This window comes from Trichoderma atroviride, chromosome 2 (genome assembly GCF_020647795.1).
Source record: "Trichoderma atroviride chromosome 2, complete sequence".
Lineage (NCBI taxonomy): Eukaryota > Fungi > Ascomycota > Sordariomycetes > Hypocreales > Hypocreaceae > Trichoderma > Trichoderma atroviride.
The window spans coordinates 4,312,688-4,328,055 of NC_089401.1; the positions used below are offsets into that span (position 1 = coordinate 4,312,688).

The window sequence follows — 15,368 nt, forward strand, 5'->3', positions numbered from 1 at the left end:
CGTACTGCTTCAATAGAAGCACTTACAAAGACAAGTGGGAGGCGCTATAGCAAGGCCCTTTCGGTGGCGTCGAGGGGGCTCGGGATGCGGACTTGAGGCGGATTCTTTTTATGGATTGATGGCTTTTAGATGGAAGACTTAGTTGGAAGGCAGAGGGAGGGGAATCTCCAAAAGCCCGCTATTCTGCTGTCCAAGATGGTACAGGCACGGAATGCAGGGTACAGTAAGCTGTAAGATGGAAAAAGGCAGCGTCGGAAAGTTTAAAGTGCGAGGTATCTGCGTAGTAGCGGTACCTGCGAGGGCGCGATGCAGCCTCATGTTTTTTTCTATTGGGTTCCAACAGATTGAAGGATTGCCATGTGCTCACCAACAGTTGTTGCTAGTGCTGTCAAGTGCCTGGCCGGATTTGCTTTGGTTCCTGGTAGGATATTCGCTGTGCATGCCGCAACCGTAGTTGATCTCGACTCGCGCTGAATAAAAATAGCAAAGCATCTCCAAAGTCTGTATTGCGACGGCAAGGCGCCGAGGCCCCTTCGATGCGCTGTACAGTGACAATCGGATACTCGGCGGTACCCGCTACCGGTCGCTTTGCCGCTTGGGAGAGACGAATAGGTTGCGCGCTTTGCATTATCGGGCACCGCCACACCATCGACTTTCTTCGATACAATTCCATGAGGCGCACGCAGCCTTGGGGGACCCCTGCAGCCGCCCTTTAAATCCTCCAAGGCGGCGCTTGAGCATCTGCCCTTTCAACCAAGTCTTAACCCCAGAGGCCGCTTTCCCTTTGACCAAGCCGTTTTTTTTCTTCTCTTCCCTTCTTCAAAGAGCAATCGACTGCAACTCGGAATTCTTTCAGATTTCCTGCTCGTCGTCAAACTATCCGGCCACTATTTAACAGCTTTTGCGTCGCAGCCCGCAAATTTCTTCTTCGCCCCACTGGTCCTTCTCTGTGGCTTTTCTAGGCACGCTATCTTTTTTTTTCCTGCTGGGCTATTACTCAGGTACGGTAGAATCACAGGTCATTATTACGAGCACTTTGCCCCTCGGCGCCTTTTCCATCTTCTTCCATTGCATCCTGCCGACAACATCAACAAGGACTTGTCACGGGCCGTCTCTGGAAGTTGCTTGAATTGCGGATATTTCCTTTCTTTGTTTTCTTTATTGCCCACAAGTTTCTACGATCCGGTTGCCACGGACTCTTTCTTTCTCTGGCTTCGACTAATTGCTGTCTAACAGAGCCTCTAAATCAGCAGTAAACAAGTCGGCCGCTTGTCGTCGCTTTTCTTGAATTTTTTTTGGCGCATACAACACTATTTCTTGAAATTTAATAATCCCAGACAAAATGGTAAAGGAAACGAAGCTTTACGAGACACTTGGTGTATGTATTTGCCCTACATGCAGCTCCACGGCTGCTTCGATCTTGTACGAAGAGATGAACTAACATGTCTCCTATCAGGTCGCTCCCACAGCCACTGAGCAGGAGTTGAAGAAGGCTTACAAGATTGGTGCCCTGAAGCACCATCCTGGTACGTTTTACTTTACCAACTGTCCATTAGAGAGACCCTCGTTCTAATATCCACGGCATAGACAAGAACGCCCACAACCCCGCTGCCGAAGAGAAATTCAAGGAAATCTCCAGCGCCTACGAGATCCTTTCCGACCCCCAGAAGCGTCAGATCTACGATCAATATGGTGAAGCCGGTCTCGAGGGCGGTGCGGGTGGTGCTGGCGGCATGGCTGCTGAAGATCTCTTTGCTCAGTTCTTTGGCGGTGGCGGCTTTGGTGGAATGGGTGGCATGTTTGGTGGCATGCAGGGGAACCGCGGGCCTCCCAAGGCTCGCACCATCCACCACACCCACAAGGTTTCCCTCGAGGATATCTACCGTGGCAAGATCTCCAAGCTTGCGCTGCAACGATCCATCATCTGCCCCAAGTGCGACGGCCTTGGAGGAAAGGATGGTGCCGTTCGCAAGTGCGCGGGCTGCAATGGTGCTGGTATGAAGACTATGATGCGCCAGATGGGCCCCATGATCCAGCGCTTCCAGACTGTCTGCCCCGACTGCAATGGTGAAGGCGAGATTATCAAGGATAAGGATCGCTGCAAGCAGTGCAACGGCAAGAAGACCACCGTCGACCGAAAGGTTCTCCACGTCCACGTCGACAGGGGTGTCAAGAGCGGCACCAAGGTCGAGTTCCGAGGCGAAGGTGACCAGGCCCCTGGTGTTCAGGCTGGTGATGTTGTTTTCGAGATTGAGCAGAAGCCGCACGCACGCTTCACCCGAAAGGATGACGACCTCCTTTACCGATGTGAAATTGAGCTGGTTACTGCCCTGGCAGGAGGTACCATCTATGTTGAGCATCTGGATGAGCGATGGCTCAGCATTGAAATCCTTCCTGGAGAGGCTATCGCACCAGGTAATTATTCACCTTTTCCCCTTTTAACCTGATGTCAAGACAAGAGTAAAAATTAACAAACTTTCACTAGACTCTGTGAAGATGGTTCGCGGCCAAGGTATGCCCTCATACAGACACCACGATTACGGTAACATGTACATCCGCTTCGATGTCAAGTTCCCCGAAAAGAACTGGACCGACGACGCCTCTGCATTTGAATCCCTTCGAAAGCTCCTCCCACCTCCTTCAACAGAGGGCAACCCCCCTGCTGAGTCCATGACAGAGCCTGCCGATCTGGAAGACTTGGATAGTGGAGCTCAGAGCAAGGTTTTTGGAGACCCCAACGGCATGGGTGACGATGAGGACGAAGATGGCCACCCTGGTGGCGAGCGCGTGCAGTGCGCTTCGCAGTAAACTGGAAAAAAAAAAGCAAGCCTATATATCTAAGTATATGTAGCTTGGGGGCTCAAAATAAAAGCAGCGACCGAATAGTGGACGCGGGATGGTGCCTTGGAGCTATTGGATCACTACGACGTCCTTTTTCTGGAGGCAGCAAGCGAGTGAGGCGGATGGAGCGGTGTTGTTTGAATTAATTTGTGGAATTGGGCGCTGCTTCGTTCCATTCTCTGCCGCTGCATTTGAGGAGTTCTCTTTTCGAAGTCTCATTGATACCATCTGGAGGAGGGAAATAGCTGTTACTTTCCGCTGCATCTGGGAAGATGACGGCGAAACAAATGCGCAGAGGGATGATCACGGGCATGTCCATTTTGCCGACCATTATTATGGACTTGGGTGCTTTTTGGACTTGCATGACTAGGCTGGAGGGCGTTTAGAGGGACATAGACGATTTTGATGAGTTTTTTTTATCTTAGGTTGTTGCAGACTTAGACTATGAATATGATGATTTCAAGCAATTCCTCTTTTTGGTATCAATCCTGGCAACAAGTGACCCTTGTATAGAATCAAAGAACATGTACTACACGTAAAAACTACTATATCCAACGGGATCACTCTTCGGTATCAGCAGTATCTGCCGCCATATCGCTATCAGTGTTTGCCTGTGGCGCTTCCGAACCAGCTTCTTCAAACTCTGCGCTTGTAACCACTTTCCGTAAGCTCTCAACAGTGTACAGCAGGCTTCGAACCTCCTCTTCGCTGATATCAGATTCGTTTGCATCGACTGTCTTGTCCTTGAAGGAGGTCTCAACGTCCACGGCTGGTCTGCCGTGGTTGATGGTTAGGCGGAACGCATGGAGGCTCTGCGCCTTGGTCTCCACGTCGGGGTCGATTGCGGCAATGATTGTGGGGGCGGCGTTGTCGTCGCTGCTGGGGGAGATGGTGAGGGAGAGGGGCTTGCCGGGGAGTTGGATGATGCCGGGGCAGTGGAGCTCGTTGTTTTCGAGGAGCTTCCAAGAGAAGATGGCTTTGATGCTGTGGAGTTTTGTTAGCGATATTTTATATTTTGTGCTAGTACAACTCCCTGGTATATATAGATTGGAGCTCTTTTCAGTGATAGACTTACTCTTCGCAAATGGCCAGTATGTATGTGAGCGGGCCTTCTTCAGAAGGATAGATTAGAGTATGCATGCTTGACACGGCGATAGCTGTGGTCTCGGGGGCGATTTCTTGGGCAAGCGATAGGACGCTTGTCTTGAAGAGCTGCTTTCCGGCGAGCCAGTCCCAAACGAAAATGTATTCATCACCGCCGCCAGAGACGAGGATGTCCTGGTTGTTGGGGGGGATGACCATGTCACTGATGAACTCCTTGTGCCCAAAGCAGAAGTTTTCGATAATGTGTGCGTGAGGGATGTAACGAGATACTCGGATGTGCTCATCTCTATCAGCGGTGATGATATAAGTGCGACCCTCCTTCTCTCCAATCACCAGGGCCGTCAGCATAGAGACATGTCCTAGTAATAGGTGGAGTTCGAACTCTGGGATATTGGCGTTGGTAGCATCTTTGGAAGCGTTGAAAAGCTCGGCTTGCTTGATCTGATTGAGGAGGGCGAGTCGATTGCCCTTGGAGTGAACAGTGAGCGGGTTTGCAGTGGGCTTGAAGGCCTTCTTGGTTGGCATTGGTAGTGCTGACATTGACGCGGGAGTCTTTACGCCTTCATCTGGGATGACTACAGGCAGAGCGTAGACATCTCCAAACTTGTCGGCGCAAATGATTTGTCCAAAAGGTCCAATGGCGATTGCGCTTGGTCGCTTAGGCATAGTTCTATGTATACATTTCTTAGCACATGCTGCTTTCTCAAAGTGAATTCGCAATGATAGACGCTCATACCTTCGGCTGAGCTCCTCAATTTGGCCGTTTCCATCGTGCTTGAAGACCCAGACGACCTTGTCATGTCCAGTCACGGCCAGGAGATGGCTTCCATCAGGTGTACTCGTCAGATGCGTAACCACGGGCCGGTTAGGCACACGAGCGAAACGAGTTTTGCCATTTTCAACGTCCTTTCCAGCTTTTCCCTTGCCCTTCTTCCCTCTGCCGTCGATGTGGCCAGATTGCGGCTTATCGTCCTGGGCTGTTGCAGGTGTGGATGTGGATGCCTCAGCTTCAGCGGCCACTGGAGCGCTCTCATCTTCACCACCCAGCTTCTGCCGTTTTGCTGGCGGGCCTTCGCTTTCAGTCGCTGGGGTATCTGCCTCTACTGCTAGAGCGGCTTCAGCTTTGGCCTCGTTGATGGCCTTTAATGAGTCGGCAACCTTGTCGACGTCAGGGTGTTTCCATGATGAGATGTGAGAGCCGTCTGTGAGATTGAAGGTGTGGATTGCGCCTCCGCGAGCGGCAAAGAGGATCTGCCCTCGAACATGGACTTTGTTATAAGGAATCTTCATTTTTTCATGAAATACTTGGGATTTCGTCTCTCCCTGAAGATTGGGGTGTTTAAGAAGAATGAAGGCTAATTGGAGCTTAAGCAAGTCATGCAGTTCTCCCAGCTTATCAACCTGGAACTTTTTACTTTTTTTCTGATACCGACTCGGACCTAGAAAAAAAAAAGATACATTCTGCTTGTACCTTCAACCTTCGACCAAACGGTACGTACCTTCTGTCCCCACCTTGATCTCAAACCAGCAAGCTGCTCTTACCGCTTACCTAATTAAGCCATGCCCTAGCCGTTCGACACACACTTTCTCGCTAGGTGCAAAATCCGCGAAATTTCGGCTCCTCTCTTTTTTTCCTCTCTTTTCCGCGATAAGACTTCAAGTCACCAAATAATCAATACCAAAGGATACCCTTTTGCCCTTAAATAACCTGCCTTCAGGAAAAAAGAAGATATGGGGGGCAAAACAGCGAACAAGGCCGGCTACTTCGACAAGCTCAAGGGCTTGCTGCAGGACTACAAGTCAATCTTCATTGTTGAGATTGACAATGTCTCGTCCCAGCAGATGCACGAGATCCGACACGCCCTCCGTGGCAAGGGTGTTGTCCTGATGGGCAAGAACACCATGGTAAGAGCTCTTGCGCATATATATATATATTTTTTGTCTCAGCAATCGGAAACCTAACAAGTTGGAATTATAGGTTCGCCGAGCTCTGCGAACTTTCCTCATTGATACTCCCGAGTACGAGCGTATCCTGCCTTTCGTCAAGGGCAACGTCGGCTTCGTTTTCACCAACGGCGACCTTAAGGAGATTCGTGACCAGATCCTGGCCAACCGTGTCGCCGCCCCTGCCCGTGCTGGTGCTGTCGCTCCCGTCGATGTGTGGGTTCCTGCTGGAAACACCGGTATGGAGCCTGGCAAGACCTCTTTCTTCCAGGCTCTCGGTGTCCCCACCAAGATCGCTCGTGGTACCATTGAAATTACCACCGATCTCAAGCTCATTGAGGCTGGCAACAAGGTCGGCCCCTCTGAGGCTTCGCTGCTCAACTTGTTGAACATCTCTCCCTTCACCTACGGTCTGGGAATTGCTCAGGTCTACGACCAGGGCCAGGTCTTCCCCCCCACCATCCTCGACATTGGTGAGGAGCAGCTCCTCGCTACCCTGGCCCAGGCCATCACCACCGTTGCCACCATCTCTCTGGCTCTCAACTTCCCCACCCTGCCTTCCGTCATGCACTCTCTTGTCAACTCCTACAAGAAGGTCCTGGCTGTTGCCATTGAGACCGAGATCAGCTGGCCCGAGATTGAGCAGCTCAAGGACCGCATTGCCAACCCCGACGCTTACGCTGCCGCTGCTCCTGCTGCCAGCTCTGGCGCCGCTGCCGCTACCGAGGCTGCCCCCGCTGAGGAGAAGAAGGAGGAGGAAGAGGAAGAGGACGAGGAGGGCTTCGGCGGTCTCTTGTATGTCATACCCTTGAAATCTGCTTTGAAACCAACACTAACGTGCTCAATAGCGACTAAAAAACCAATAACGGTACTGGATCGGTTTTCAGGGCTTATTCGGCTTGTTTCACGGTATATGGATCTAAACCTATGGGTACATAGGTCATTGGTTGGCCAAAATAGGATCAACGCAATGATTACATGAGACACGAATGAAATTCAATGAAAGCTGCGAGTCAACTGTTCAACCCTTGAGAAAGAATCAACTTGTGAATATTGAAATGTCATGATTGAAAACAAATCAGAGATTATTCACTTGCTAAAAGGTTAGTCATTTCTTCCTTTTTGCTTTCCATAACATTTCTTTCGAATGATTATAAATCTATTCATGAGCTTTTTAACCCTGAATCTCCTGATGAAACCAAATATTCAACAACACCTTATGACTTTACACTATCTTGTTTTACCATTTTATTGCTACTTTTCTGTAAAGATCTCAATGGCTAACATACGAAAGTTACATAGGATATGCGTGCAGAGCTATTTCATCCATGTGTGATTTATCCACCGCCTATCCAGCAAGTGACTGGCCGTTGTTTATCGTCTCTGTAGTGGTATCATCCAATACCCGTTTGGCAATATCAATTGCATGTTGTGGTAATCTTGCCAATCGTGCCACCTTGAGAGCATGGCTCTGGCGATTAATACCTCGCCGTAATTTGTGAATGTAGACGAAGCCTCCCTTGTCATCCTCCTGTACATCAGTACAATACGCCTGAACGGGTCCAGTCTGTGGATTGCAGAATCCCTCAGCGGCCGCCATGTCGGCCACGTCGTGAAAGTGTGTTGCAAAGAGGGTTCGGCACTGGTTTACTGTCACCAGATGGTGCAGGCAAGCATACGATATTGCCGTGCCGTCCTCTGGTGTAGTGCCTCGACCTATCTCATCCATGATGACAAACGACTTTGGAGTAGCCTGCCGTAGTATATGGGCTGTCTCGAGCATCTCCACCATGAAAGTGCTCTGATCATGGTATAGGCTGTCGGCCGATCCCACACGACTGAAAATGGCATCTACAATGCCCATTTCAGCGTAGGTAGCGGGCACATAGCACCCAATCTGAGCCATTATGGTGATCAAGGCATTTTGTCGAAGGAATGTGCTCTTACCTGCCATGTTCGGTCCAGTAATGAGCCAGAGAGAGCCATCTGGCGGCAGCCCAAGTACACAGTCATTGCGAACAAAGCGACGCCCCTGCTCCAGCAAACCCCCCCTCCACCGTAGGATGGCGACCACCTTTGATAACATGACTTTTCGAATCGTTCAACTTGGGGCGGATGAGATTCTGCTCGATGGCGAGCTTTGCAAATGATGTCGCAATGTCAATCTCGTCCAGCACAGATGAGATGCGTCGCAGCTTGACCAGGTTCTTAATAACGTGCTCGCGAAGAGCCTGGAACACTCGCTGTTCCTCGCGGCGAATTCGAAACTTTGCTTGATCAATCTGCTGGCCAAGGGCAATCCACTCAGGAAGATGGAATGAGCTTGTACTGCGGTTCGAAGAGACCATCTTTACCCCGTTCAATCTCTTGGTCTCTCGTGTCTTGAGGTGGGCTATATGCCCCGAGCTTGATGTCCATTTGAGGGTCAGACTTGGTGCTTCCAAACGCACTCGAAGTTCCTCAACAAGAGCACCTTTCTCCTTTACAAGGGACGTGAGATCATTGTGAAGATTCTGGAGTTCCTTGCTTGCAGCTGGTTTCATTACCCAAGGCTCGTTATCTTCGCCGTATAGCTCCTTCAGGCTGCTTGTCTTCTTCCTCTTTGCTTTGGTCACGAGGCTTGCATCTTCATTAGAGCCTTCAGAGGAAACGACATCTTGGGCTAGAGCCATCATTTGCTCGGCTTCAGATGCTTCAACGGCCTGCTGCTGAGCTATGCCTTCCTCATCTATAGACTCTTTAATTCTATCCGCGAGCTCAAGGGGCTCTCCGAGGACAATTCGAGATGCCAAGGATGCGAGGCAATCTGATGCTGGCGAAGATGGACTGTGCTGCCCTGCTGGTGCCTCTTTGAGTAGACGCACGATTTCTTCGGCTGCGTATATCGTGTTAGCTATACCAAGTAAATCATCTGGATCACCTCTCCCCAGAGCAAATCTCTGAACAAGCCTCTGGCAATCATGGCTCCGTCGCAGCAGAATGACCATGGAATCGCTGAGATCCGTTGAATCAATGAAGCGAGAGACAATATCTTGCCGAGCTTCAATGATTTCTAGAGATGTAGATGGAGAGCCAAGCCATTCGTTGAGCAGCCTGGCGCCGCTCTTGGTAACTGTGCGGCGTATTGCGTGAAGAAGACTGCCGCGGAAGAAGCCATCGCGAATGGTCTGCTTTATCTCTAGCGCTCTCAAGGTGTTTTTATCAATGGCCATGGTCTGCGTGTTTTCGAAGCGGAGAGGCGGCTGCAGCTTCATGCTCGTCCCTTGGAGTCGGTTCTTGACATAATTCAGCACCAGTCCCCCCGCAACAACCTCATTATCTGTGAATTCTTTCCTTGAGGCTTCAGATATCTGTGATTCTAGAAGAGGCGTCCAGTCGTCGAGGTTTGTTAGGCTCTCGTGCGGCGAAAATGTGACGAGATGTCGGTCATCCGTCAATATGGAGAAAATGTCATGATCCTTTTTCAGCTCAAATGTTTGCTCAAGGACAACTTCTCGCGGAGCTATGCGAGATAAGATGGATGACAGAGATGATAGAGTTGTAGACTGAGTGAAGAATTGCCCAGTGGAGAGATCAAGCCAAGCTAGGCCGATGGGCGAATCATTCACGCTTGGAACATGTAAGGGTTCGTTGGCTGAAAGAGAGTCCAGCTGCGGATGGTCAGAAGGGGCATCTTGAGAAATGTGAATTGCCATGATGTAGTTATTGGCATAAGGGTCGATGAAGTTCTCATCAATAAGAGTTCCTGGAGTGATGATGCGAGTCACTCGACGATCATGCATGAGGCCGCCTGACTTGACTTTATCTGAGGCATCGTTAGGGAACTCTTCAGCCAGGGCGACATGGCGGTTCAAATCTTGCACCAAAATCTTGAGATATCGGTCCAGCTGGAATACAGGAAAACCTGCCTATATATCGCGGTTAGCAACGATGTAAATTGGAAGAGGTATGTAAATATATATATGACAGAAGAAGGATAGGGGCGGGTTACCATAGGCACAAGCCCAGCGTTGAATTTCTTGGAAACAAGCTTTAGATTCAATAGCGGTGCATATTCTTCAGCGTGCTCAAAATAGGCCTCATAGAAGCCGCCCACTCTTGTGAGGAGGATGCACTTTTCAAATTTGTCCATATTCCGGCGCGCCTGGGCCACAACGGGTGGCCAAGTTGGCTCATTTTGCTCTTCTTCGACGGGGAGAGGCTTCGCCGGGACCTTTCCTTGGGGCAAGTCAGAGAGCTTGACTGTAGTTTTCGTTTTCGATCGCTTCACGGCAGCTTCAAAACGAGCAGTTGTGGTGAGATTTGCGACAAATACAGCCGCGGGAGAGCTGCTGCATCGCAGAGACGCAGGGCTTAGAGCCAAGCGGCGAGTGCAGAGAGGCTGATATCGCAGGCCATGAGCGGTGCGTTGGCGAAACATTCCAGATCATTCGACAGGATCAATCACCTGTCCTCCTTCTGAAGCAAGGCCACTTGGAATTTGCAAGGGCATCGAGACGAAAGCTCGTGAACAAGAACAATTTCTTCCTGGCACAATCATTTTATTGGAGCCTTGTGAGGACGGTGATTTGCGGCCCCACCATGCATGTTGGCGGGCTACCGGTGCCTGAAGCGCCGTTGGAAGCGCTACGGCGGGAAATGGAGCACTGGCGGCGGCTGGCAGCTACTGAGGGGCGGTTACAATGGCTTGGATGCGTCTCTAGATGTCCATGGATATTTGGCGGAGACGGGTATTCAGGTAGGCAGGTTAAGAGAGAAAGGAAAGATTATAGCTGCGCTCTTAGTTCCCGGCAGATGACATGCACAAATTCACGGTGCGGATAATAAAAGGAAAATAAAAACAAAGCTGGACACAGGCCGTGACCTCATAAATACTGGTAGGTCTATGTAGGTACCCTTACAATTGACATCGGCATAAGCTGCCCGCACAGAGCTGGTTGGGCAGCAGCAAAAGGCCGTCTCTTTCCAAGAGTGCGGAGGTAGCAAGTACTCGGGCTCTATTTGTCCCAAGCTTTCTCTGTCCCCTTCTTTCTCTTCTCTCCCACTCTTTTCATTCTCTTCATATCTCTTCCTGTCGATTCCACGATACCAACAGCAGCCTTTACCCTTTACCCTTCTGGTGCCACAACTATACGCGCCGGCATTACGTGAAGCGCCCACTCGAGAGCTGCTGTTGGCCGTCTTTGGTTTCACGGTGCCCCTCTCCTCACACTGGCCTGACAATCGGGCTTCACGGGGTATGTTAGAATACCTATTCGTACTCAATTGATACGATTTGAACCCGAAACATCGAATCCCAGCCCTTATCGCCTGCTTGGACCCCTGCCTAACTGAATCTCGACCCTACTGCAATCGGTTTTGGATATTGCGTCCATCTCTTGTTCTATTGACTATCTATTATTCCTTTTCTCTCTCATCATCTTAACCTACTTCTTCTTATTCCTCAGGAAAGAACCAAGATTGCAAATATGAGGTGCGTACTCTGCCATTCTAGAGGTCCAGAGTGAGGAGCATCAGCCCATTCCAACTCGTCACCCCTGAGACAATGGCTGGGATCGGATCCAGACTCCCCGCACGCTACCTCCAACACAGCGCCGATTTTCACTCCTTTAGCGCCCCCCCATGCCTGCTACACTGCCTAAGAAACTGGGAATCTTTGTCCCTGGAGCGGTGTCTTCCCCACCTCCCCACAGCAGTGACGGCTCAGAGCTTCCCCGAAGCTGCGCAAGCTATGCAGGTGCAGGTGCTGGTAACTCGGCGCTATATTATTATATAATACCGAGTCTCATGCGCCAACGGATCTCGGCTCCCTTGCGACTTCTCCCATTCACATCACTGCGTGGACAATTGGCCCGTCGCTTGTTTCGATTCGCTGACCGCAATTGGCAGTTACAACGACAGCTTGATCGCCAATCCTCTCCCCGTCGCTTCCGACTGCCCTCAGCACTCGCCCTCTCCAGACAATCTCCAGCCTCTCCCGGGCAAGCTTCGGCGACTGTCCAATCGATCAGCACCGCCCGCTCCAGGACACGCTCTCGACGCTCATACAATGGGCGGCGGCGGCGAAGTGAGGAGCAGCGTCTCCTACCCAGTCTTTGCGCAACGGCCCGTTGGCGTTCCCAAGACTAGCATTCTCAAAAGCCGTATCGAACCGTTCTATAAATCAGGACAGTACGATAAGGTGAATCTGCTAGCGTACGTCTTCCTGTATCCCATCCATCTCACCCTCATCCCAACCAATTAACGCCTGCCGCGTAGGAATCTCTACAATGCCAGGTACTCAGGCAAACCGCACGTTCAGATCTCCGTCTGGAGCGCTCCCGGACAAGAGCGACCGACCTTTGAGCATGCAGTTTCCCAGCAGTTCAAAGAGACACATACCGGCGCTGCCTTTGGGCCATCATGGACTACTCATTGGTTCAGAGTCATCTTGACTGTTCCCGAAGCGATCGCTAATGAAGAGCTCCTCGAGCTCCAGTGGGACGGCAACAATGAAGGCCTCGTGTGGACCGAGGATGGCATGCCGCTTCAAGGATTGACTGGTGGAGGCGAGAGAATCGAATGGGTCATTCCTCGTTCGTTCCGCGATGGCAAACCGCACACCATTTACATCGAAATGGCCTGTAATGGCATGTTTGGAAATGCGCCGGGCGGCAAAGCCAGCATTATGCCACCAGACCCAAACAAATATTTTGCCCTCGGAAAAGCCGATATTGTAGCTGTCAATGTCCCTGCCCGCGGCCTTCAATTCGACATGTGGGAGCTTGGCGACGCCGCTCGAGAACTCCCCGAGAATTCAGCCGAGCAGGGCCGAGCACTCGCTGTTGCGATGAAGATTATCGATACCTTCGAGGTGAATAATCAGGAATCAATCCTCGAGTGTCGAAAACTGGCACAGCAAATCATTGGTCCCGATGTCGACTCTCATCGGGTTTATGAAGTTGGCCCAGAGCCTGTTGTTTTTGGCATTGGCCACTGCCATATCGACTCTTGCTGGCTGTGGCCCTTTGCAGAGACAAGACGAAAAGTAGCTCGGTCATGGTCGAGCCAGTGCGATCTGATGGATCGCTATCCAGAGGCTCACTTTGCTTGCTCTCAGGCTCAGCAGTTCAAATGGCTAAAACAATTCTATCCCAAGGCTTTCGATCGTGTAAGGCGAAAGGTTAGCGAAGGCCAATTCCACCCCATTGGTGGCAGCTGGGTTGAGCATGACACAAACATGCCGAGCGGCGAATCGCTTGTGCGTCAATTCTTCTATGGCCAACGCTTTTTTGAGGCAGAATTTGGATCCCGTTGCCGCACTTTCTGGCTTCCTGATACATTTGGATACTCGAGTCAGCTGCCCCAGCTCTGTCGCCTGGCAGGCATGGACCGTTTCATGACTCAGAAGCTGAGCTGGAACAATATCAACAACTTCCCTCACACTACATTCATGTGGGTGAGTCCTGATGGAAGCCAAGTCATCTGCCACATGCCTCCATCCGAGACATACACAGCTGAGGCCGATTTTGGGGATTTGAAACGCAGCATCTCCAACCACAAAACCCTGCGTGTGGACAACACCTCTTTGCTGGTGTACGGCAAGGGTGATGGCGGTGGTGGCCCTACCTGGCAGCATCTGGAGAAGCTTCGACGAATTTCAGGAATCAGCAACACTATTGGAGGTATTCCAAAACTCAAGCTCGGCCACAGTGTCGATGACTTCTTTGACCGCCTCGCTCCAAAGGCCAACGAGCTTCCCACGTGGTATGGTGAGCTGTACTTTGAGCTACACCGAGGCACTTATACCACCCAGGCAAACAACAAGTATTACAACCGCAAGGCCGAGGTTTTAATGCGAGATCTCGAGCAGCTTGCAACACTTGCCTCCCTCAAGAACAAGTCATATAAGTATCCTACTGAACAGATTGACAACATGTGGGAGGGTATCCTTCTTTGCCAATTCCACGACTGCCTTCCTGGCAGCTCTATCGAGATGTGTTATGACGACTCCAACAAGGTAAGAAGATATTGCTTGTCTCCTGGCGGATAAATCATTTGTATGCTGACTAGCTCTCCTAGATATACAAGGAGACGTTTGAGACGGGACATAAGCTGCTCGCAGAAATTTACAAGGCTTTGGGTGCCAGCGATTCGCAACCTGATGCTCTTAACGAGTCCACCGTCCTCAACACATTGCCCTGGCACCGCAAAGAACTTGTTGAGGTTTCCGATACCCAGGTTGGCATCGCTTGTGGAGACGGCCCGCTGCTTGCACTTCGCACTTTCAAGGTCCAGGAAGACAAGCCAGCTGTTTCCGTGCAGAAAATGGGCAGCCAGTTCGTATTAGAAAATGACGATCTCCGCCTTGTCGTCGAAGACGGCTGCATCACTTCACTGTACGACAGGGTCAACGACCGCGAAACCATTGAGAAAGGCGGTAAAGCCAACAAGTTTGTCATTTTTGATGATATCCCACTCTTCTGGGAGGCTTGGGACGTCGAGGTCTATCACCTCGAAACTCGGCGGGAGCTCAGCTACGGTCAAACCAGTCTTTACGAAGTTAAGCCTCACCGCGTCACTCTGGCTACTGAAATCAAGATTAGCAAGAATAGTTCCATCACATCTTACATTACATTGTCGGCAGCCCTTAAAGGCCAAACATCTTGGGTCGAGTGTAAAGCGGAGGTGGACTGGCACGAAAACTCCAAATTCCTCAAGGTCGAGTTCCCTGTCGACATTGTTAACACAGAGGCCTCCTACGAGTCCGCATACAGCATCACCAAGAGACCAACTCACTACAACACGAGCTGGGACATGGCCAAGTTTGAAGTGTGCTGCCACAGATTTGCCGATCTGTCGGAGCATAACTATGGTGTTTCTATCATCAACGACAGCAAGTATGGTTTCGCTACTGCTGGTAAGATGATGCGCTTATCGCTGCTTCGATCGCCAAAGGCTCCCGACGAGCATGCGGATATGGGCCGCCACTCGATCCGATGGGCTATCCTTCCTCACAAGGGAGGCCTCTCTTCGACTACTGTTAGAGCGGCGTATGCCTTCAATACCCCACTCAAGGTGCTGTCCGCACCTAAGGCCACCATTGAAAGCTTGACCAGTGTTCCTATCAAGCTTATCAACGCAGATGCATCCGCCTCTATCATATTGGATACTATCAAGCGGGGCCATGATGACGAGGATATCAGCCGTCGCGAAGGCCTTCGTGTCAACAGCGGGCGGAGCATCATTCTTCGTTTATACGAGTCTTTGGGTGGACGCAGCCGAGGAAGCATTCAAACAGAGTTTGATGTGAAACGCGTTACCAAAGTCAATATTCTGGAGGACGAAATCGAAGGGGTTCCATTGGAAGATGGCAAGTTTGACATAACCCTACGGCCCTTCGAGGTGGCGACATACAAGCTGCAGCTATAGGGAAGTGAAGACGCCGATTGTATATGCCCTACCTCTAGCATTCGGATAATGCTTGTGACGTGAGGTGG

At 50.8% G+C, this 15,368-nt stretch overlaps 7 protein-coding genes across 7 annotated transcripts; 3 read left to right on the top strand and 4 right to left on the bottom strand.

Annotated features, from left to right (window-relative positions):
* Positions 1–527: 527 nt before the first annotated feature.
* TrAtP1_004224 (uncharacterized protein) lies at positions 528–3,292 on the top strand. Its single transcript, XM_066112213.1, has 4 exons — positions 528–1,378; positions 1,457–1,526; positions 1,588–2,415; positions 2,486–3,292. The coding sequence occupies exons 1-4, from the start codon at positions 1,343–1,345 to the stop codon at positions 2,806–2,808; spliced, it is 1,257 nt and encodes a 418-aa protein (XP_065968296.1). The 5' UTR covers positions 528–1,342; the 3' UTR covers positions 2,809–3,292.
* TrAtP1_004225 (uncharacterized protein) lies at positions 2,984–3,160 on the bottom strand (the record flags this gene model as incomplete). The annotated part of the gene is made up of 1 exon (XM_066112214.1): positions 2,984–3,160. The coding sequence occupies one exon, from the start codon at positions 3,158–3,160 to the stop codon at positions 2,984–2,986; it is 177 nt and encodes a 58-aa protein (XP_065968297.1).
* On the bottom strand, positions 3,293–5,357 carry TrAtP1_004226 (uncharacterized protein). Its single transcript, XM_014083819.2, has 3 exons — positions 4,682–5,357; positions 3,917–4,615; positions 3,293–3,825 (listed from the first exon to the last, which is right to left on the bottom strand). The coding sequence occupies exons 1-3, from the start codon at positions 5,233–5,235 to the stop codon at positions 3,402–3,404; spliced, it is 1,677 nt and encodes a 558-aa protein (XP_013939294.2). The 5' UTR covers positions 5,236–5,357; the 3' UTR covers positions 3,293–3,401.
* Positions 5,358–5,676: 319 nt separating this feature from the next.
* On the top strand, positions 5,677–6,744 carry TrAtP1_004227 (60S ribosomal protein uL10; the record flags this gene model as incomplete). The annotated part of the gene is made up of 3 exons (XM_014083820.2): positions 5,677–5,850; positions 5,924–6,684; positions 6,738–6,744. 3 exons carry the CDS (start codon positions 5,677–5,679, stop codon positions 6,742–6,744), a joined length of 942 nt encoding a protein of 313 aa, XP_013939295.1.
* Positions 6,745–7,237: 493 nt separating this feature from the next.
* On the bottom strand, positions 7,238–7,795 carry TrAtP1_004228 (uncharacterized protein; the record flags this gene model as incomplete). The annotated part of the gene is made up of 1 exon (XM_066112215.1): positions 7,238–7,795. The coding sequence occupies one exon, from the start codon at positions 7,793–7,795 to the stop codon at positions 7,238–7,240; it is 558 nt and encodes a 185-aa protein (XP_065968298.1).
* A 103-nt stretch (positions 7,796–7,898) lies between these two features.
* TrAtP1_004229 (uncharacterized protein) lies at positions 7,899–10,309 on the bottom strand (the record flags this gene model as incomplete). Its single annotated transcript, XM_066112216.1, has 2 exons — positions 7,899–9,797; positions 9,881–10,309. The coding sequence occupies 2 exons, from the start codon at positions 10,307–10,309 to the stop codon at positions 7,899–7,901; spliced, it is 2,328 nt and encodes a 775-aa protein (XP_065968299.1).
* Positions 10,310–11,357: 1,048 nt separating this feature from the next.
* TrAtP1_004230 (uncharacterized protein) lies at positions 11,358–15,300 on the top strand (the record flags this gene model as incomplete). Its single annotated transcript, XM_014083822.2, has 4 exons — positions 11,358–11,362; positions 11,779–12,084; positions 12,148–13,888; positions 13,951–15,300. 4 exons carry the CDS (start codon positions 11,358–11,360, stop codon positions 15,298–15,300), a joined length of 3,402 nt encoding a protein of 1,133 aa, XP_013939297.2.
* Positions 15,301–15,368: the final 68 nt, after the last annotated feature.